Here is a 20,963-nt window from a genome sequence, read left to right as displayed (position 1 = left end):
ACATTTATATTCTTAAAAATATTTATCATATTACATTTATTTTTTAAATAATATTTTTGCATTTCCATGAATTTTTGTATACATATTTTTTGTATTTATACAAATTTTGTAATTTTTTTTATTTTTATTATTCTTTTTTTTTTCAAACATTCATGTAATAAAAAATAAATTAATTTTGATACAATATTCATAATGTAATAATAATTATATAAAATTATTCTCAAAAAACTCAAAACTTTAGCTTGCATTAGCTGTAAACTTCTATTTCCAAATATTCTCTACTTTAACTTCTCATCAAAGTCAAAATAATCTCTATAATAATAACTTTTAAATAAATAAAAGCTCTCCAAAACACTACATTAGTCCCACAATATAATATCTAAATCATCTAGCTCACCTTGGGCTATTTTCGGTGGATAAAATTCAATTCAATATATTTTAATTAAACATATAATTAATTTAATTTTATAGGATAAAAGAAAAACAGCAACCATCCCTGCTTTTATCCCCCATCGGTCCGTTCTGAACTCTGATACGCTCTTTCGAAGAGAAAGGAAAGCACATATGTGTGGGAGATATATATGAGAAATTGCAAAAACTCACACGAGCCTGTTTCACAGTTGAATTTTTTAGATGAATTTCATATCGGACTCAACTCATGAAAAATATTATTTCTATATCAAAATATTATTTTTCACTCTAAATATAGATCAGACGGTTACTGATATAGATTCATGAGACCATCTCATAAGAGTCATACTCATAATAAATATTCGTCTTAGATGGAGAGAATATATATATGTCATGTTTATTGGTAATTCTTATGTCTCAATCAATTCGGACATGAAACACAATTATTTTTTATTGATGATTTATGAGACGATTGGTTGCTTTCGATTTATACAAAAATTACGTTAATATATAACAATTTATGATTTTATTTATGATTTTATGAGACACATTATAAAATACGACTTGGCTAAAAAAAAATAAAACAGAAAAGTAATATGAATTATACTAATTATATTTTGTATTATATGAAAAATAGGATGGAAAAATATTTTCTATACAGAAAGGGGTTATAATTGTATTAATATTTTTATAGGGAGACTATGATCATTTTTATAAAAAATAAGAAATTAATCACCTGTTTATTTCACATAGAATTATNTTTTTTTTTTTTTTTTTTTTTTTTTTTAAATTTCACAAGAGAGTAACTAAGTAGCACTTCAGATACAACCATCCAAAATGGGGTGCGAGAGGTGATATATGTTTGTGTCTGAAATTTAATTAATTATTAAACCATCCGGTTAGCTAATACAAAGAAAAATAAAACATGGGAAAGAAAGAAAAATGGGGATCCTGTTATTTATTTGCTCGAGTAAACAAATCCGTGAGACCGTCTTACTCAGTTATTATAAAATTCACTTTGAATTTAGTGTTGTGTTTGAGAGTAAATTTCAAATAACATTATCTTAGTTATATTTGAAATCTATCATATTTATTCTTTTTTTTTTTGAAATGAGAATGTCATTTATCAAATGTTTTCTTCACAATCGTGAGAAATGAAATTACATAAGATATCTGGAGGGTGAATCATAATAAAAGGATTTGCATAAGATATGGCTGCTCGAGCAAGAGTATGAGCCACCATATGGTGTCAAATGTATAAATTCAAGCAAAACCTTAGCGACCATAAAATTATATGGTAACAAAATAAAATTCAAATTTAATTCAGACTTCTATCAACCAGGCTTGGGCTTGCATTTTGCTGGTAAAAGCCCAAACTACGAAACTTCTGGGCCGAAACATAGGTGAAGTCGTGTTTAACGTCAATGCGCTTCCAGGTTCTCATCTCCACACGACTATCGATCTACCCTACAGTGTTCTGCAGTTCCGTGCGATTTTCCGGCATGAGAATTTAGATCGAGGCGAAACGACTGAAATTTAGCTGTTGCTTTGTTTCACATATACGAGTAGTTTGAAAATTTTTGCGTTGCATTCGTGTAAATGACATGGAGGATACGGTACAGGAAGCGCTGTTCGAGACGCGCCGCCACGCTTCGAGACCGTTCTATTCCAATTATCCTCCGCAGCAACAGGTACTATCTTTAGTCGCTTGTGACTACTGAATTATCTTGATTTCGATAATAGTATCTTCCAAGTTAATCGGTTGAAATTTGATTGCTCAAGATAAATGAAGATGGTAGCAGAGGGAGTTTACTTTCATTCCTCCCGTTTCGAGGTGAATTCCATTTTCTCCGGGTTCAAGAATTTATTGATTTGATCTATTATGATTTTGTTAAGAAAAAATTCCGTGCCTGAATTGAATTTTTTCAAGATTGACTTGTTTTTTTATCTACACTATCAGACGTCATTGCATTTTAATATATCATAGAACGCTCAATTAAATACAGCCAGTTTGCAATCAGTTAGAAGGGTCATTCAAATGTCAATTAAATACACACTACAAATGACGAAGATCCTTTACATATTGATTAGTTTCAATGTGTTTATCTGATCAGCTGTTGGACCACGTCTATACTTCATTGTGCGATAGAAGTTGCATTATCTGTGTCTTTGTGGTGCTTTTGTTAGTCCTTATTCTGATGCATTTATTTTCTTATATTTTACTAAGGCATTATACAACTTAGAGAGAAATGGAGCGACTATAAGCAACCGAGAAGACCAAGAAGATTAGCGTCCTTGTTTGTGTCTGAAGAAGGTGATTATGTTGCTGTAGCTTCCAGAAATCAAATTACAATTTTGCAGAAGGATGATGATTACCAGGAGCCGGTGGGAATTTTCCATTGTAAGATATACTGGTCTCTTGAATAAATGTTGAATGGTTGTAATTTCACAATAAAAAGTTCTAGATGTATGCCAGTTTTACTTCAGTTTCTCTTTAAAAATAGAAGAAGTGTATTTTAGCTATTATACCAAAACAGTATAGTACTTTTGTTCCATCTGAAAAGAAATTTAAAAATCCTTAATTTAGTATTTTTTCAAACTAAATACCTTTATTTCGAACTAATCTTTTCAAACTAAATACCTTTATATCCAAACTCACCCATAATATACAGAGTAGCGACTAGAGAGTGAGTGAAATCATGGAATTTAATGAGGTCTACTTGAAAAATCTTCAAATGGATAAAAAATTGTAGCGTGATTTTTGTATCCTGTGCTATGTTACATCCGTTGGAATGATTTCACCTTTTTTTTTATATTTTGCATGCATCGTACTTTGATGTTGAAAAGTAAAGTCCATAGACGTTTAATCATTAGTTTATTTTCCCAACCAGAGTACCAGACTCATAGTCATTTCTCAGGTTAGAGGAATCTTTTAGGGCCGTACTTCTGTATAATCTTAATACCTTAAATTCAATCATGATGAAACTTGAGATGAATATGTGCTTTTTCATAATGAAAGTTGGATCTCTTTGTGCTTCATGAAATCAACACCGAAAGCAGTCTATCTTCCTGAAAAATCTCTAGTTTTGTGTGCTATCATTGAGGGCTATGAAAGGTCAAAATTTTCCTTGAATTCTAAGTCCTGTTCAAACTCATGTAATCCGCATTAGCCTCTCCATGCAATGGCAGAACCAGACTTTTAAATAAAAATAAATTACATTGTGTGAAATTTATAAAAGTTTTGACGGATACTCATGTAACTAAAAATGTTAATTTACGTTTTTTTGTACATAAAAATTACACAATGAAACAAATCACAACATAACTACTCGTATGCTGTAACAAATTTTATCATTTAATAAAATTTTATTTATATAACCATATCATTCATATACAAAATAAAAGTATATTTTATAAATAAACATACCATAAACACGTTATTGTGCGGAGGATATCTGTTTAGTAATAAAGAATTTGTTTGTAATTACGCATATGATTTGATAAAAGATGTATGCTTTTTGTTAATCATTTAAAAATCTTCCATTGTTGCTTGTGCATATTAAGTTTTATTTACATTCTAAGATAATTTATGTAATAAGTTAGATAAATTTGTAGTATTATTCTATCGAAGTAATACAATGTTCCTGATTTTTCAATTGTGTTATTATTTCAATCACATTTTTACATCCATACAATTTTTTGGGGGATGTAAAATAATACATAATAGGATTATGAAACAAAAAATTAAAATTCGAAAGGTGGGCATTTGCACACCACACGATAGACTGGCTCCATCATTGTCTCCATGAAATCATTGTAGGATGATCTTTGCAGACCCCCAATGGTTTTTTATTTGTAAAACATTTATTTGTCTGGAAAATATTTCCTATGTGTGCTGGTTTTCCATATGCAGGTGGGAGTGCTGGCACATTTACGTGCGGAACTTGGTCCGAATCTCATGAATTACTAGGTGTCGTGGATGATATGAATACAATCTACATTATCAAACCAAATGGAGAGGAAATAACTAGAATTTCCAAGAGGCATTTGCATATCACCTTGCCTATCGTTGGTTTGATAGTGAAGGATGATACTTATGAGAAATCGTCCCCCTTGTGAGCTTATTTCACTGGATATCTTCTCATATTATTCATTACATTCAAATTTGCAACCTGCAACTGATAAACCTTTCCATGAGTTCTAGCATTTGAGCAACATAATATTTTTTCAGGTGCTCCTTCACTATTTTTCTTTTGGATGGTTCATTTCATGATATTGAGATCTCTAAGGATCCAAGTGCATCCATTTTCTCAGCACAGGCCTTGAACAACACATCGATGCTAAGGCGTCTTCAGGATGTCTACTGCTGCTATTGTTGCCCAAAACTGTCTTTGCTTGCGGTAGTCAGCAGCACTGGAGATATCCAATCTACATCTAACAAGAGCTCTGGTATTATTTTCACTCCTTTTCTCCACTCCATGTCCATATGACATCTCACAATTTTTATTTTCGTTTGTTTATTTCAATAAGATACTGGACTTTTGTCAAGCAATTGTTCAAGGTAGAACTGGAGAATTCTACACAATATCTCAAGGTTGAAGAAATTATTATGATATTATTTTTTCTGATTGTTTCTAATAATAGACACTTAGCTGTTAGAGGAACTTTGAACCATCAGAAAGAGTTGCTCATAGTTTGTGTACTGTCAATGGCTTTGACATGGTAAAAATCAAGGTTCTAAAAAGCGTGAAGCGTGACGATCAAGCTTCAAGCTTTACAAGTTCAAGCGGATTTAGTTCGAGATCTAGTTAATTAATAGATTAAATAACATATAAACACATAAATTTTAAGAATAAATGCATAAATTTTCATATTAATCAAAATCATAAGTTTCAAAATCTTAAAGTGTGGGAAGTAAAACATTTTCCGATCGTTGTTGGGTCAAGTATTGTCTCTTCATGGAAAGATTCGACACGAATTTTATTTCGATGTATGTAGGGTTTTTTGTTTAAAAAATCAATATTACTAAATATTTATTATTTAAAAGAAGTTTAAAAGTTAAAATTGCGTTTTTCCACGCTTTATACGCTTAATTAATATGTTCAAACAAAGGAGTGACTGTTTTTTTCACGCTTTTGTCCGAAGTGAAGCTTTTCCCCCACACTTTGCGCTTAATCACGCTTTTTAGAAACCGGTAAAAAGTGACAGTTACTAGTTATGTTTGTCTGGAAATAGGTTTAAAAACAATTTTTGAACCCTCAGAAATTCTTGGTTAAAGTCCTTGTGGAACTTAGGTACCTTTCCCCTCCCATATCATGTGCTCTTTCTTTGGAGAAAAAGCAATGTCGTTAATAATATATATATATATATGTATTTAACTTTATCTCACCTTTTCTTTTAGGATCTTGCACTCTTTCTCTATGGCGAAGGGAAAAAAATTTACAAATGGAGCCATTAGTGTTTTCGAATTTTGAAGGATCATATTCCATACCTGAAATATACCATGCTCAACTAACTTATCCAAAGATACTATTTTCACCGCACAGAAAATTTATTGCTACCCTGGACACGGAAGGATGCTTGTTTACTTTTAAATTTGACCAAAAAAGTTGTTCTCTATCAAAATTTTTTGTTGGTGAGAGCCACAACTTAAAGGTGATGACTGAAACATCAAGCAGCGGGGCAGAATTTTTTCCTGATGTTGCGGATTTTACCTGGTGGACTGATGATATAGTTATGGTTGCAAAAAGAAACGGCACCATTGCCATGGTTGGCATTCTCAGTTTTGTAACTGCACCAGAAGAGGATTCTGTGTATTCAATGCCCATTTTAGAAAGAACAAAGCACTACCCTGGACTTGTTTTTCTTTTAGATATTACCTCGCGAGAAGATAGCTTTAGATCATCTGATGCAAAGGGTGCTAGCCTTTTTGAGAATGTCACGCTTGGGAGGCCTAATCAATTTGATGTTTCCAAGCTAGAATGGAGCTTAGTGTCATTGGTAAAAAGATCTGTTTTCGAAATCTATGATAAGATGATTAATGACCACAAGTATCAGTCTGCTGTTGATTTTGCTGATAGTCATGGACTGGACAAAGATAAAGTGCTGAAGTCACAATGGTTATCTTCCATCCAAGGAGTACACGAGATAAATACTATATTGTCCACGATTAAGGACCAAGTTTTCATACTTTCTCAATGTGTAGACAAAGTGGGACCAACAGAAGATGCAGTGAGGACTTTACTTTCCTTTGGACTCCGCATAACAGACTTCTACAGATTTTCTGAGTCAGAAGATAATGAGTGTAGGCAAACTTGGGAGTTTCGTCTTGTAAGGCTCAAGTTATTACAATTCAGAGACAGGCTAGAGACATTTCTTGGGATAAACATGGGCAGGTGATAATATGTGGTCACAGATTACCTTTATCTTATGTTTTGTAATTCATTTGTATAATTTTTCATCTGTGGTGCGAGCAACTTGATTCCCTGTGTTAAGGTTTAGTTTTCTCTAGCAGGAATTTGTTTTGCTTGTAATATGGCTTACATAATCTGTTTTCATGTATGCAAAATGTAATTCAAAATCATTTGTTAGGATTTTGTCATATCATTAGTGAATGGGGTCTAAATTCATATTGTCAGCTGAAACATATGGAAAAATCCTGAGAATTTGGGGGAGTCTGACACAGTCTCCTTAAGACCCTCAGATAATTTTCCCTTAATGTGTTTCTGAAAATGTGATTGTCATGGAGTAGCATTTAATTCTTGGGCTACTTGTCCTTTTCATCCTTTTTACTTGTCAATTGGCTTGGTTATGAAATGAAAGAACCAGGTCTTGCATCATTGAAGTTTTCTTTTCAATTATTACATCAAGAATAAAGATGAACACATTGCTGTTTTTCATCCACCGTTCATTCTATATGGTTTACAGCATTCTTGTGTTTACACTGACTTGCAGCTTAATGACTTAGCTTTGCAGGTTCTCCATGCAGGAGTATGACAGATTCCGTGATTTGCCTATTATTAAGGTTGCTTTAGTACTTGCAGAAAGTGGGAAGATTGGTGCCTTGAATCTTTTATTTAAACGACATCCTTATTCTTTGATTCCCTCCATATTAGAAGTTTTAGCTGCTATACCTGAAACAATTCCAATTCAATCATATGCACAACTGCTTCCAGGAATTTCTGCTCCTTCAACTATTGTCCTCCGTGATGAGGATTGGGTTGAATGTGAGAAGATGGTATCATTTATCAACATGTCTCATAGTAAGCATGAGACTATCCAGATCATGACTGAACCCATTCTTATGAAATACGCAACGTTTCAATGGCCATCCATTTCTGAACTTTCTTCTTGGTACAAGAAAAGAGCTAGAGAAATTGACGAGTTCAGTGGTCAGATAGACAGTTGTATGCATTTGGTTGATTTTGCGATTGATAAGGGGATCCCTGAATTGCAGCAATTTCGCGGGGATATCTTTTACTTGCAGCAACTTATATACTCTGATGAAATTGAAGATGAAAGAAACTTTTCTATGAGCCTTGCTGCTTGGGAACAATTACCAGATTATGAAAAATTCAAGTTGATGCTAATGGGTGTCAGAGAAGATAATGTAATTTCTAGATTAGACAAAATGGCACTTCCATTTTTGCACAAGGTTCTCTCGTTGAACACATTTTCTGAAGATGAAGGTCCATCTGGTTGTCTGGTGCTAGATAGGGATGTAGATTTATTTTTGGACAGATGGTTGAAGGAAATTGCTGCACAAAATAAACTAGAATTGTGCTTAATAATAGTTGAAGAAGCATGCAGGGGCTTTGAAAACAATCAGTTTTTCAAAAACGAGACACAGTTGGTAGGCTGTTCTCTCGAATGCATATATTTATGCACTGATGTAAATCGGTGGAGTACCATGTCTGCCATTTTGTCTAAACTTCCACAGATGCGAGGTAAATTTCTAAGGACAACACTCTTTAATGGTTAATCGCGTACAACATTTTACTTATAGTCTTGACCGGGTGTATGCATGTCAATCTCACATATATGTGCCTTCCGTGTGTGCATTTGAGTACTTCAGTGGGAATTTCCAAGTACTTAAGATGACCCTAGGCTGGTATTATGGTCAATTACTCCAACCCTTTTCTAGAATAAGTTATTTTGGACAATAGTTTGAGACTTTATCTAACTTAAAAATAACGATATAACTTCTGGCAGGATGAGCTGTGACTTTCCTGGTTTTTCTTATTTCTTTAACTGAATTAATCCCCAAGGTTTACGTACAAAATCGAGTAAAGGTAAAAATGGTTAAAATCTAAGTTTTCCAAATGAAGAAAGTAGAAGGTTTAGTTTAATCCTCTACTTGATAACAATGAGAAATTAAGGGGTGATGAAAGTAGAAAATCTTAGTTTGATCTGTGAAGATATATGGGAAATATAGTAACTCATTTGTTTGCAAAAAATTCTGAATTGGTACTTGGTAGTTTTGGATTGTCATAATATAGTGCTATAATATCTAAGTTTTGATTGAATGTTGAAGTGCTGAATATCACTGAATGTGTTGACAGATCTTGCAGGTGACGATATCAAGCAAAGACTCGAACTTGCGGAAGGCCATGTTGAAGCAGGGAGACTTTTGGCGTACTATCAAGTAGTTCTGTTGCTTGATGTCGATTAATTTTTTCTTGGTGTTTTTGTCTGTCGGTGTTAATAATTTTTCCTCTCTTTTTGATATTCTTTTTTTTTTGTGTGGATACTGAAAAAGGCCAATGTCATTTACTGTGTCTTATGTTGTCTGCACTCTTATGTAGTGATGCCTTAAATGGATTCTCTCTTTCCAACCTGTAAAATAAATTGTTCTGCTTCATGAAGATATCACCAAAGAAAAATATTGACATTTAATGGTATTGAAGGGACTGATGGAACATGGAATGCCTTAGACGGTCTTTTCTGTTACAACGAGGAAAATTTGAAGTGAAAAGAGGAATATAAAGTCTTGTCTTGATTGTGGTGCATGTTTATTACTTATCTTAATATCTTAATACAGGAAAATTGGACTACGAAGTGAGTTTTATGCTTCACTTGGTATTTTGAGATCTGATCTTTCAGAAAAAATTTTGCAATGTTGACCTTTATAAAGAGAATACCTTTGTAGATGTTCATGCCTGGGGACAATCAGTTTATTCATTTTTACATGTCATTGTACCAAGTGCATGTTTTTAAAGAATTTTTTTTATTCGTGATCAGGTTCCAAAGCCCATAAGTTTTTTCCTGGATGGAAGCATAGATGGAAAGAGTGCAAAACAAATTATTCGGCTCGCACTTTCCAAATTTACTCGTTCACAGCCAGGTCGAACGGACCATGATTGGGCAAACATGTGGCGTGATTTACAATCCCTGCAACAAAAGGCATTTCCTTTTCTAGACTTGGAGTACATGTTGATCGAGTTCTGCAGGGCTTTGCTTAAAGCTGGAAAATTTTCACTAGCAAGGAATTATTTGAAAGGCACCAGTTCTGTTGCGTTGGGAACAGAAAAGGGAGAAAATCTAGTTATCCAAGCAGCGAGAGAGTATTTTTATTCAGCACCGAGCCTTTCTTGTCCTGAAGTAAGTCTTAATATTGCTTCCTATTAACTGGAAAGTACCATGGCTAAACAATTTAAGATTGTTGTGTAAATTAATTTCATTAGTCTTATCTGGAGTGAAATACTTGTATGAGGCATAAAAGCAGCACACTTCATAGTGTTGGCTGGTGGCATCTTGTTGAGCACCTTTAACTGTTTATCATAAAACTTTACGAAATTATTGCAATAATCATGCTGTTCTGGGTTTCTCATATAGCTAATTAGCACGAAAATTCAACTTAAACCAATTTGTTCTTGCTAGTGCTGCTATTTGCTACTCTTCTGGCTGCTCCAGTCATGCATTATTTAGTTACTCTGAATTTAATTTTTACCATTTATTCCATGATACAACATTTCCTTTAAGCTTCTTCTTTTGCAACCTTCGAGAGTTAAAATTGCCTATATTGTCTATTCCGACACCTGCTTTTAAAATAATTGACCGAATCTTCTGAAATTTATATCCAGATCTGGAAGGCAAAGGAGTGTCTTAATATTTTTCCTGGCAGCAGAATTGTCAGGGTAGAGGCTGATGTCATTGATGCTGTTACTGTAAGACTTCCAAATCTCGGAGTCAACCTTCTCCCAATGGCATTCAGGCAAATCAAAGACCCTATGGAAATCATTAAGTTGGCAGTCACAGGTAAAACTGGAGCTTATCTAAATGTTGATGACCTTATTGAAATTGCAAAACTTCTTGGATTGAGCGCACAGGAAGATATCTCAAATGTTCAAGAATTGATTGCAAGAGAAGCGGCATTTTCTGGAGATGTACAGCTGGCTTTTGATCTATGCCTTGTGCTGGCCAAAAAGGGTCATGGCTCCGTTTGGGATTTGTGTGCTGCAATTGCCAGAAGTCAAGTCCTTGAGAGTATGGATTCAAAATCCCAAAAACTGCTGTTAGGTTTTGCTTTGAGCCATTGTGATGAAGAATCGATAGGGGAGCTACTCCATGAGTGGAAAGATCTCGACATGCAGGATCGCTGTGAAACTTTGATTACGTTAACTAGAAGAGAACCTTCGGAATTTTCGGAACAGGTTTCCTCCTATAGTGGTAGTTTCTCAGGAACAGTTGATGTCAGTTTTGAGGATCAGGAAGCACAGTTTGCTAAGGTAAAGAATTTTATTTCAATGATGGCTGAAAATATTTTCTCAGAAAATGGATTGGATTGGGAGTCTTTTTTTAGAGAGAAAGGGAAACTTGTATCTTTTGCTGCATCATGGCTCCCATTTTTGCATGAGTTGAGTGAGGAGGCAGAATTCGGGAAAAAAATTGCTTCAGATTCAGTTTCTTCATACCAAAATGTTAGCACGAGGACAAGAGCAGTGGCGACTATTTTATCTTGGTTGACAAGGAATGATTTTACCCCAAGAGATGATTTGATTGCCTCACTGGCTAAATCAATCATGGAACCACCTGTTTCTGATGTGGATGATGTTATAGGGTGTTCTATTCTCTTAAATCTTATAGATGCCGTCCGTGGAGTTGAAATAATTGAGGAACAACTGAGTTTTAGGGGAAGCTATTATGAATTTTCCAGCCTAATGAACATGGGGATGATATATAGTTTGTTGCACAATTATGGCATGAAATGTGAGAATCCTTCTCAAAGGAGAGAGCTGTTGATGAGCAAGTTCAAAGAGAGACACAAATCACTCAATTCAGGTGATCTTACTGCCTATAAAACCGTGGAAGACTTTATTGTAGAAGAATTTTGTTGGTGATAAGTTTTCATTTATCTTCTAAATACTTTTCTTTTGAAATTTATTATCATTAACCTCTTTTTATATCAAATACAGATGAATGGAATAATGTGCATGAAGCACAATCAACATTTTGGAATGAGTGGAGGGTCAAATTAGAACAACAGAAGCATCTAGCAGATGAATCGAGAGTCCTGGAGAAAATAATTCCTGGTGTGGAAACCTCTAGATTTTTTTCTGGAGACATGGATTATATACAGGGTTCTATGTTCTCACTTATTGACTCGGTTAAACTGGAGAAGAAGCATATATTGAAGGATGCTTTAATTCTAGCTCATACCTATGGCTTGGATCACAACAAGGTTTGCTTATGTGCCGTTTAGTAAGTATAAGCGGTTAAAAACTTTAATATTTTGACATCTTGAATTTTTTTTGGTCATTGTTTATTTCAGATGCTTCTGTATTACCTGGGTACTATACTTGTTTCCGAGTTTTGGAGTGTTGATGACATCATGGAGGAAGTTTCACATTTTAGGGAAGAGATACTTGCTTCTGCTGGAGAGGCCATTAAAGTAATTACATTGTCTGTCTACCCTGCATTGGATGGGCGCGACAAGCAGAGGCTTGCATTTATTTACAGTCTCCTCTCTGACTGCTATTTGCGGCTTCAAGAGTCACTAGAATTACCTTCTGCAATTGAGCGAAATCAACCAAGTGCCTTTGGGCTTGCTCATTTTTGTAAAATTGTTGAGCAGGAATGCACTAAGGTCTCTTTTATCAAGGACTTAAATTTTAAAAATATTGCTGGATTGCAAGATCTGAACTTGGGTTGCTTAAATAGTGAAGTTTGTTCTCAAATTGATGAAAATAACTTGGATGTATTAGCTACAATGGTTCAGAACCTTGCTCATATATATGGTGATACAGCACCTGAGGGTCTTTTATCATGGAAATATGTCTACGTGCATTATATATCGAGCTCTTTGGCAACTCTAGAAGCTATAGCAGAGAGGGAAACTCATTTTCAGTCGTCTGAGGATTTGCTCATCTTCATAAATGAAATTGAGCTGACATATGATGCTTGTGGAAAGCATATTAGATTTGTTGAACATCCAGGTGTCTTGGACATAGTGAAGCGCTTTTTTACTGCCATCTTCCCTGCCCATAAAAAAATCTGGAACTTTCCTTTCGACTCAACTGGGAAAGTGTGTCTTATTAAACTTATAAATTTCTGGCTCAGATTGATGAATGATGTGGAGAAGTTGGTACCGTCGGATATTTCAGGCCAAAGGTTTTGTTCCAAATGTTTAGCGATGTGTCTTGAAGTTTTCTTGAGTTTGCTGGACAAGGAGATGGTATCTCCTAATATCGGTTGGGCCACAGTTCTTAACTATGTGGGTTATGGTGTTATATGTAATGTTGCTGTTGAAATCTTTAACTTCTGCCGAGCAATGATTTTTGGAGGCTGCGAATTTGAATCCATCGATCGCTTGTTTACTGAAGTTGTAGCACAACTCCCACCTGGATCAGAGTTGACAGAAACGGCTCCCAAAAGTTTTCTTAATGTTCGAGATCTTCCAAACCTGTATCTGAGTATATTGGAAACTATTTTGCAAGAATTAACCATTGGGTCCAGCGAAAATCGGAGTCTACATTACTTGCTATCGTCTCTTAGTAAACTCAAAGGAGACTTGGGCAACCTAAGGAACGTTAGGCTTGCAGTTTGGGATAGATTGTCGATTTTCTCCTACAATTTGCAGCTACCTAGTCATCTTCGAGTGCATGCCTTGGTGCTCATGCAATTTATCTCCGGTAGGGAAAAAAATCTGGAATTGCGGTCTTTCGAATGGCCAGCATATCTTTTGCCTTGGGTAGGATGGGATGGTATGCAGGATCGAACTGCAAATCCTGAGAATTCTGCTGACGAACCAAACGCGAAAGACGTTTCGATTACCCTGGTGGCCCTTAAATCTTCACAGTTGGTTGCAACGATCTCGCCTAACCTGGATATTGTTCCAGAAGATATCCTTTCCGTGGATTCTGCTGTTTCCTGCTTCGTAAGAGTGTCAGAATCGGCCACTACTGCATTGCATGTAAACGCATTGTTGGATGTGTTGGCCGAGTTGGATGGGCTCTTTACGACTCAAATAGATGAAGGTGCTTCTGCTGAGGTGGCTGATGCTGCAGATAACTGGAGCAACAATGACTGGGACGAAGGCTGGGAAAGCTTTCAAGATGAATCGACAGATAAAGAAACAGAGAGAAGCAACACTCTATCGATCCATCCCCTGCATATTTGTTGGTTGACGATTACAAGGAAAATGATTATGTTGTCCAGCCATAACGACTTATTGAGATTGCTCGATCAAAATTCAACAAAAAGTCAAGTCGTGTTACTGGATGAAGATGATACTCGTAATCTGACCGAAACTGCAAGAGAGGTGGATTGCATTCTGGCTCTTAAATTGGCGTTAATGCTTCCATACAAAGCAATACAGCTGCAGTGCTTGGATGTCGTCGAGAACAAGCTCAAAGGAGGTATACCAGATAATTTTACTCGGGACCATTTCTTCTTTGTTCTCGTATTATCTTCTGGAATTTTATCCACTATAATCACCAAAACCTCGTACGGTACCACCTTCTCTTTCCTTTGCTATATGGTTGGCGATTTTTGTCATCGGTATCAGGAGACTCGATCAACAAGTACCAGACATGATGGCATCATCTTAGGTGAGAAAAACAAAGAAAATTTCGATTCTCTGTTCGTGAAAATTCTCTTCCCATGGTTTTTATCCGAGCTTGTGAAGGCAGATCAGTCGTTTCTAGCAGGAATGATCGTCACACGATTCATGAACACAAATGCTTCCCTTAGTTTAATCAACATTTCGGATGCCTGTCTTAGAACATATCTGGGAAGAGAACTCCAAGAATGGGAATCGACCTGGGAGCAAACGAGCTCATGTGATCCGTTGTCGAATACTATTGCCGGTTTGGGAAGCAAGTTAGGGAATTTGATCCAATCTGCACTTTCTTTACTTCCAACTTAGACTAGAACTACATAAACTTTGTGCACGTCACATTTTTTGACAAGTTCTGCCGAGAAAACGTCGCTATTTATTTACTTATGGTGTAGCCCATGGGTCTTGTACAAAGATGAGTTTGTATTTTCATCGTAACTTTAGGGGTATAAAATTTGGTGGTTGATTCAGACATTTAAGATTGTGTTTTTACAATAACATAAAATCGGTTTTCCGGTCAATTTGGTTAACTGAGCTTTAAAAAACCGAACCTTGGTTATAAAATTAAAAACAAAAAATCGTCGGTTCAAACTGAATTTTTTGTTTCCGGGCGGTTAACCGGTTAACACCCCTAATATTAATCATTGCTTCATTATATAGTAAAATACTTTTCTTAAAACGGACAATCAACTAAGATTTTATAAATACCTTGAAAAATTAATGATTATTTGATCTTAAAACATCATCTACCTAAAGAGAAAATAGGTTAATGTTCACTAATATATGAGATTTTATCTTGTTTTATTTGAGAAGAAATTGATTTTTATTTATTTTTAGTTATTTAAAAAAAAGATTTTATCCAACGATCCAGATATTTGTAATAAAGGGCTAAGATGGCGAGTAATGTATACTCATAATTTATATTTTCATGTTAAAAAATTAACCACCGCAATACCGCAAATAGATTGCTTCATTTCTCTACCACTTCAATTTCTTTTAAAAACCAAAGTAAAATAATCAAGAAATGGAGAGATTGCCAGCAGATCTTTGTATCAAGATTTTAAGTTTGCTGGATCATCAAAATCTTGCAACTGCTCAATTGGGTTAGCGTTATAATTCTCTCTTCTTTCTTGAACTGTTAACTTTTCCTTGTTCTTCTGGATTAATTTGGGGAAATTTTTTTTACTTGAATTCTTGTTAAGATCTGATCTGGGTTTCTTGTCCCATGCTTATTTTATAACAGTTGATCATTTTGATTCTTGCGTTTGTTTTCATGAATCGGAGTAACAGAATCTTTTGATCCAACTCAGAGTGAGCTTAGATTCTTTACTAAAAATCAAAGTGGATAAAATTCTATCGATTTATGTGGAAAAACAGGTCCAATGGATTAACGGTTCCTGTACTTTTTTATATTGAATTTGTATTCTGAGCACACAATTCATGGCTTTTAAGGATAGAAAAAGTTTTGTTTCCCAGTTTTGTCGATTTGCTCCACTCATCAACCTGACTAAGAACTCCTCGTGAAGATAGTGAAATCCAACCAATTAAATAATGTGTGTTATATGCATGCATACGTTTGTCGAAATCACTTGATTCTTGATACCTATAAAATAATTTTCTATCAGTACAATGATTCAAGGGAGAAGTTTGGTTTGTGGTCTAAGTGTGCAGGAAATGGAGAGACTTGTCTATGGACGACAAGCTATGGTCTAACCTCTTTGAGGAAAGATGGGGGATTGATCGTGCCACATTTTATGAGCCCATAGATTCAAAGTCTTGGAAAGATGTCGACATTGTCCAAGATCGTTGCGACCGAATAGGATTGTAAGCAAAGATTATAAGTCTGAATGTCTGATAGCTCATTTAGTTTGCACACTAAATCGAATTTGCATCAGGGGATTAAAAAATACTTGTTTTTTCAGGGGATTGAAAATTACAAGGGAAGGAAACAATTATTTTTTAGTTCATCAAGGTGAAATTCAACGACATTTGGGTTCTAGACGGAAAGGGTCACGGGAACTTGAATGGTTCGATCTGGAGGATGGCTATGGAGGACGAGAGGAGGAACCATGTTCAAGTATCTTGGACAGGATCCTTTTTTTCATTGGGGACTTGGAAGCTGCTTCAGTTGATTTAAAAAGAAGGCGGTTGATATAGAAATTGCTGATTTTGGTATGATTCTTTTGTTCAAACTTGTATTGGTTATCTCTAAAATATCTAATGTTTTTAAAAATTCATCCCTAAATTACCACTTAATTACTCCTTTTTTTGCTGTAATTATCAATTCTTCTATATGTTGAATTTTGTTACAAATTGTTGATACCATAGTCTGTATTTTAAGCTAGTGTGGTTCTTTTGGTATAATATTATGTGCATTTGAATAATGGGATTTGACACAGTACTTGAATTTTGCTTTAGTTGTGAGACTTAATTGCCCCAGCGACCATATCTCTTGGATTAACTTAGGTTTTTTTTTTAATCAACAATGGTAATTTCGATGAAATTGCAGAGATTTAGAGAACTCCAACCTGTGTATATAAATCTGAAACACAATATTCAAAGAGGTATAGCTTTGATTTTTTTTAAAAAAAAATATTGATGAAAAAAGTTAAAAGAATCACCAAGAAAAGACCGTCCACCAACTTACAACAAAACCCGCAAGACAAACACAATAAGATATTTTGTCAAATCAGCTACAATGCGTAAGAAGATAAGATTGATCTTTTAAGACAAAAACACAAACATTAGAGATGTAATCAGCTAGAGGACATGATGAATTAATGGAAGGGGATGAAAAGCACCAAAAAAACAGCCACCTAGCCCCCTCCTGTGGGTCTTCAAGGAGACTACAAAAGCAATGAGACTTAAAAGTGCATATTTCTAACAGGAGAAAGTGAAAAACATGCAAAGTTACGTAATTTTGCTAAGATGAAAGTAATATACAAGTTATCTAATGATACGATGAATCCAAAGCAACACTATGAACACATATCTGCTAATATGACATCCATTAACCAATTTGAATATGTGTCCCTTGCTTAATCTACAATCAGACGTCACTTGGCTAGTTTTAAATGGAACCAACGAATGCACCTAAAATTACAACTACGAAGATTCGTAATACAAGTTGTGCTATTGCACATGCCAATCAATGAATAAATCCCATCCCAAGCTAAAAAATATATATTCAATTATGAATCCAAAAACCCGACTATATCTACGTTGTATTCAAATCGGAGTTCTCCCTCTCATTCATATACATGTCCAATTTCTCCATAGAAGCCTTCCTACTACTCCTTGCCCTCAATAGTCCATACAAGTTCTTGATCTCCTTCATTGGATGTATACCATTTTGACCATCTTTTGCCACCACGCCGGAATCCAACAACTCCTCCGAATCCCTACCCGAGGCCGACCCGCTCAGTCTTCTCCCGACCCGACTCGCCAAGTTGCCCTGCAAAGCCGTGATAACAGTTTTCAAAGCACGAGTCGGTGAGCCTCGGTTCGAGACCATGATCTCTCCTATCTCAGCTGGGCTCAATGTCGCCCCAATCTGAAAATTTTCCTCCACTTGTGAGAACAATTTGTGATCTTTGATCCCTAAATGGCTACTAGCCAAGAATTTAAATGCAGTGAAATCGCAGAGGGGGAAATGAATGTGAACGTCGATTCTGCCGGGCCGGAGAAAGCTGGCGTCGATGTTTTCTTTGCTGTTCATCGTGAAAATCATGACCCTTTCTTCTCCACAGGAAGAAATGATCCCATCCATGAAGTTAAGGATCCCAGATAAGCTCAGGGCCGTCAATTTCTCGCCCAAATAACGGTCCAGATCCTCCACCACGAGCAGAGACTTGTTCGTCGTTTGCAGTAAGAGGTATTTTAGATCCGAATCGCTTGTGATTCTATGCAGATCGATTTCGTAGATATCATAGCCCAAGAATTTGGCCATGGCGGCTACGAACGTGGATTTTCCCGTGCCCGCTGACCCGTAGAGTAGGTAGCTTCGCTTCCATACCTTGCCCGCACGATGATAATGCTGCTTGGATTTCAGGAAATTATCCAAATCAGACTTTATTCTGGTTTTCAGATCCGAATCCATCACGATCGTCTCCATGGTGGCGGGATGCGTGAAAGATGTTGATCTCCACCGTCCGTTTCTGTGAACATCGGGATCCACGTTGACGAACAATCTCACCTCTTTCCTCTTCTGCTCGATCTCATCGAAAACTTGATGAATGTGCTGGAAGTAAGGCACCAAAATCCTGCGCTTATCGTTCCTCCGCATCTTCAAATCGAGAGATTTCAAGCCACCTTTCTCGGAGTTCCCCACTTTCCAGTAAACTCTGGCCCCGAGAAAGTTGTCGGTGATTGTTTGATTATCGTCGAGAATCACACTGATTTCGGTGGATTTGGAACTCGAAAAAAGGTTGGCGTAATCGGAATCTTCAACAGCGGGGAGAGAATTCAGGTACGTGTACACCTTCCTGTACAACTGATTTTCCTGCATGTTTTCGTTGAATTTGGGCACCCTGTAGAACTGGTAAACATAGCACCTATCCTCCAAAATTCGCCATAGTTTCTTCAGGGCATAGATTAAGCTTGTTTTGAACAAGAATCTGAGACCCACGCCCAGTAAAATGATCGAAATCAACAAAATTCCAAGATTTGCGAGTAACATGGTTGCAAATTTGAATGAATAGATGGGGGAAAAACCCAGATTTTGGGTTAAACCAAGAAATTGGAGACAATAATCCGAATCAAAATCTAATATGACGAGAATTGGTGGAAGAGAATAAATATATACTTGAAAGATTTGGAGGAAATTAGGTTTGAAAAAAATCTGGAGAATCAATATAGCCGGCAGGCAGTTGCTGTGGTCAATATATGTGAAAACGCGACTGCAGCTGTTTTTATACGACTGGGATGAGGATTTATTGGGGATACTACCAAGTCCATTCTTTTTGCCAATTTATTCCGGCCTACCCTACACAGGCAAATATCTAAATAATGTATTCAATTATTGTAAATAAATATAGTAAGTTTTTTTCGTCTAATAGATTTTTATTCGTGAGACATGTCAATTCTGTTCATGTTTACAATATAAAATAATATTTTTGACATAAAAAGTAATATTTTTCATAGATGATTCAAATAGAATATTTATATCACAAAATTGACATGTGTCTCTAACTGAGAAGATAGAACCCCTTTATCCGTTCCGTCAAATAGAGTTATCTGAGCTAAATGAGTAAGCGCAATAGGAGTTTTTGTGAATATATTATATATATTTTTTTATGTTGTTCAATATATTGCATCGCATTAGAAAATGATGTACATTCACTTGTAATCATTTGATCAAATGTTAGGGCATCATTCAAGCGCTAGGATCGAAGTAACATATTTTGTTTGTTCGACTTTTGGTACCGTTTGGCTCGTGATGATATTGTTTGATGAGTGTCATGACATGATAAAAGATAAGATGATAAATTGAAATATAAAAGTAAAATACATATTTTCTAACTCACATTATGTAAAACTTAGCCTAATACGAGACAATAATACGAGAGATTAAACGTATTGACTAGCAAATGATATGTGATGGTAGATTAGTAGATAAGTATAAATGTTTATTGTGGGGACCCGGACGCTAATCATCTTCTTAATCGTCATTGGGATAATTGGATCAATGTAATTAATATGGGTCTACAATTTTTTTTTTTTTATAGTGCGGAACGTAATGGAATCAATCTAATTATACATATCAGTATAATAGTACAAGTCTTGTACAACAAACATCAAACTCAAACTAAGGTGTAACAACTAAATGTCAAGTGTTCCAAACTCTATATACATCAAAGTCCGAAGTCTCCACTCTAATCACGATCTCTCTCATCTTCTTCCTGACCCCGATCCTGTCCCACCTGTTGCCATGAACACATACAAACACAACAACAGCCGGATAATTCCGGTGAGAAATACATCACAGTATAAATCAACAAAACATGCAATCATATAATCGATATAAAAGCATGAAACAAATATCAATCACATGTATTGAATCTGAAAATATAAATCGATATAAAACTGTAAATAACTCGTGACTCTACAGCTCAGACTAGACTCATTCCTAGTCTAGGGATCCCGGTTTCCAGACGTTGGCATACTATATCGAATCTCAGTAATAGAAGTAAATCCACTCCTAATCAAACATCGATATAAACCAAACATCTAGTGTCTTGACCTATCCGTCAAAGACTTTGGCACCTCCGCCAATAACTCCTCTGTGACAATGTGCAATGGGCCAGTGACTACTCTATCACAGTCTGGCACCTCTGTCACAAGACCAATCGTCTAATCACGCTTTCTATAAATCAATAGAACAAGCATATCAATTCAAATCAATGCATATAATAACAATAAGTATGTGGTTTAGGGAAACTCAAGTTATATCTAACTCGAGTCATTCTCCCGGGTTCGACATTGACTTATACCTTTC

At 35.6% G+C, this 20,963-nt stretch overlaps 2 protein-coding genes and 1 long non-coding RNA gene across 5 annotated transcripts; 2 read left to right on the top strand and 1 right to left on the bottom strand.

The window, feature by feature from the left end:
* The first annotated feature begins 1,853 nt into the window (after positions 1-1,853).
* Positions 1,854-14,941, top strand: LOC140973739 (MAG2-interacting protein 2). Of its 3 annotated transcripts, none has more exons than XM_073436770.1 (12): positions 1,854-2,102; positions 2,204-2,245; positions 2,639-2,812; positions 4,325-4,526; positions 4,643-4,860; positions 5,813-6,806; positions 7,387-8,357; positions 8,973-9,055; positions 9,652-10,011; positions 10,494-11,691; positions 11,826-12,091; positions 12,182-14,941. In XM_073436770.1, the coding sequence occupies exons 4-12, from the start codon at positions 4,396-4,398 to the stop codon at positions 14,774-14,776; spliced, it is 6,816 nt and encodes a 2,271-aa protein (XP_073292871.1). In that variant the 5' UTR covers positions 1,854-2,102; positions 2,204-2,245; positions 2,639-2,812; positions 4,325-4,395; the 3' UTR covers positions 14,777-14,941. The 3 variants fall into 3 exon arrangements, with proteins under 3 accessions (XP_073292871.1, XP_073292870.1, XP_073292869.1); XM_073436769.1 differs by having other exon boundaries at positions 2,194-2,245; positions 8,982-9,055; XM_073436768.1 differs by having other exon boundaries at positions 2,194-2,245.
* A 435-nt stretch (positions 14,942-15,376) lies between these two features.
* LOC140973742 (uncharacterized) lies at positions 15,377-16,852 on the top strand. Its single transcript, XR_012174676.1, has 3 exons — positions 15,377-15,570; positions 16,132-16,291; positions 16,390-16,852. It is a non-coding gene; the product is annotated as an uncharacterized lncRNA (long non-coding RNA).
* A 505-nt stretch (positions 16,853-17,357) lies between these two features.
* LOC140973741 (AAA-ATPase At2g46620-like) lies at positions 17,358-19,473 on the bottom strand. The gene has a single exon (XM_073436773.1). It carries the CDS (start codon positions 19,143-19,145, stop codon positions 17,685-17,687), a length of 1,461 nt encoding a protein of 486 aa, XP_073292874.1. The 5' UTR covers positions 19,146-19,473; the 3' UTR covers positions 17,358-17,684.
* Positions 19,474-20,963: the final 1,490 nt, after the last annotated feature.

Source organism: Primulina huaijiensis, chromosome 3 (assembly GCF_012295235.1).
Source record: "Primulina huaijiensis isolate GDHJ02 chromosome 3, ASM1229523v2, whole genome shotgun sequence".
Lineage (NCBI taxonomy): Eukaryota > Viridiplantae > Streptophyta > Magnoliopsida > Lamiales > Gesneriaceae > Primulina > Primulina huaijiensis.
This window is presented reverse-complemented; position numbering and strand designations above follow the sequence as displayed.

Bases quoted from the DNA above. Each gene is read 5' to 3' on its own strand.
- LOC140973739 (XM_073436768.1), top strand. From the start codon at position 2,016: ATGGAGGATACGGTACAGGAAGCGCTGTTCGAGACGCGCCGCCACGCT. The intron at 11,692-11,825 runs GTGATCTTACTG...TATCAAATACAG, and splicing joins ACACAAATCACTCAATTCAG to ATGAATGGAATAATGTGCAT. The intron at 12,092-12,181 runs GTTTGCTTATGT...TGTTTATTTCAG, and splicing joins ATGGCTTGGATCACAACAAG to ATGCTTCTGTATTACCTGGG.
- LOC140973741 (XM_073436773.1), bottom strand. From the start codon at position 19,145: ATGTTACTCGCAAATCTTGGAATTTTGTTGATTTCGATCATTTTACTG.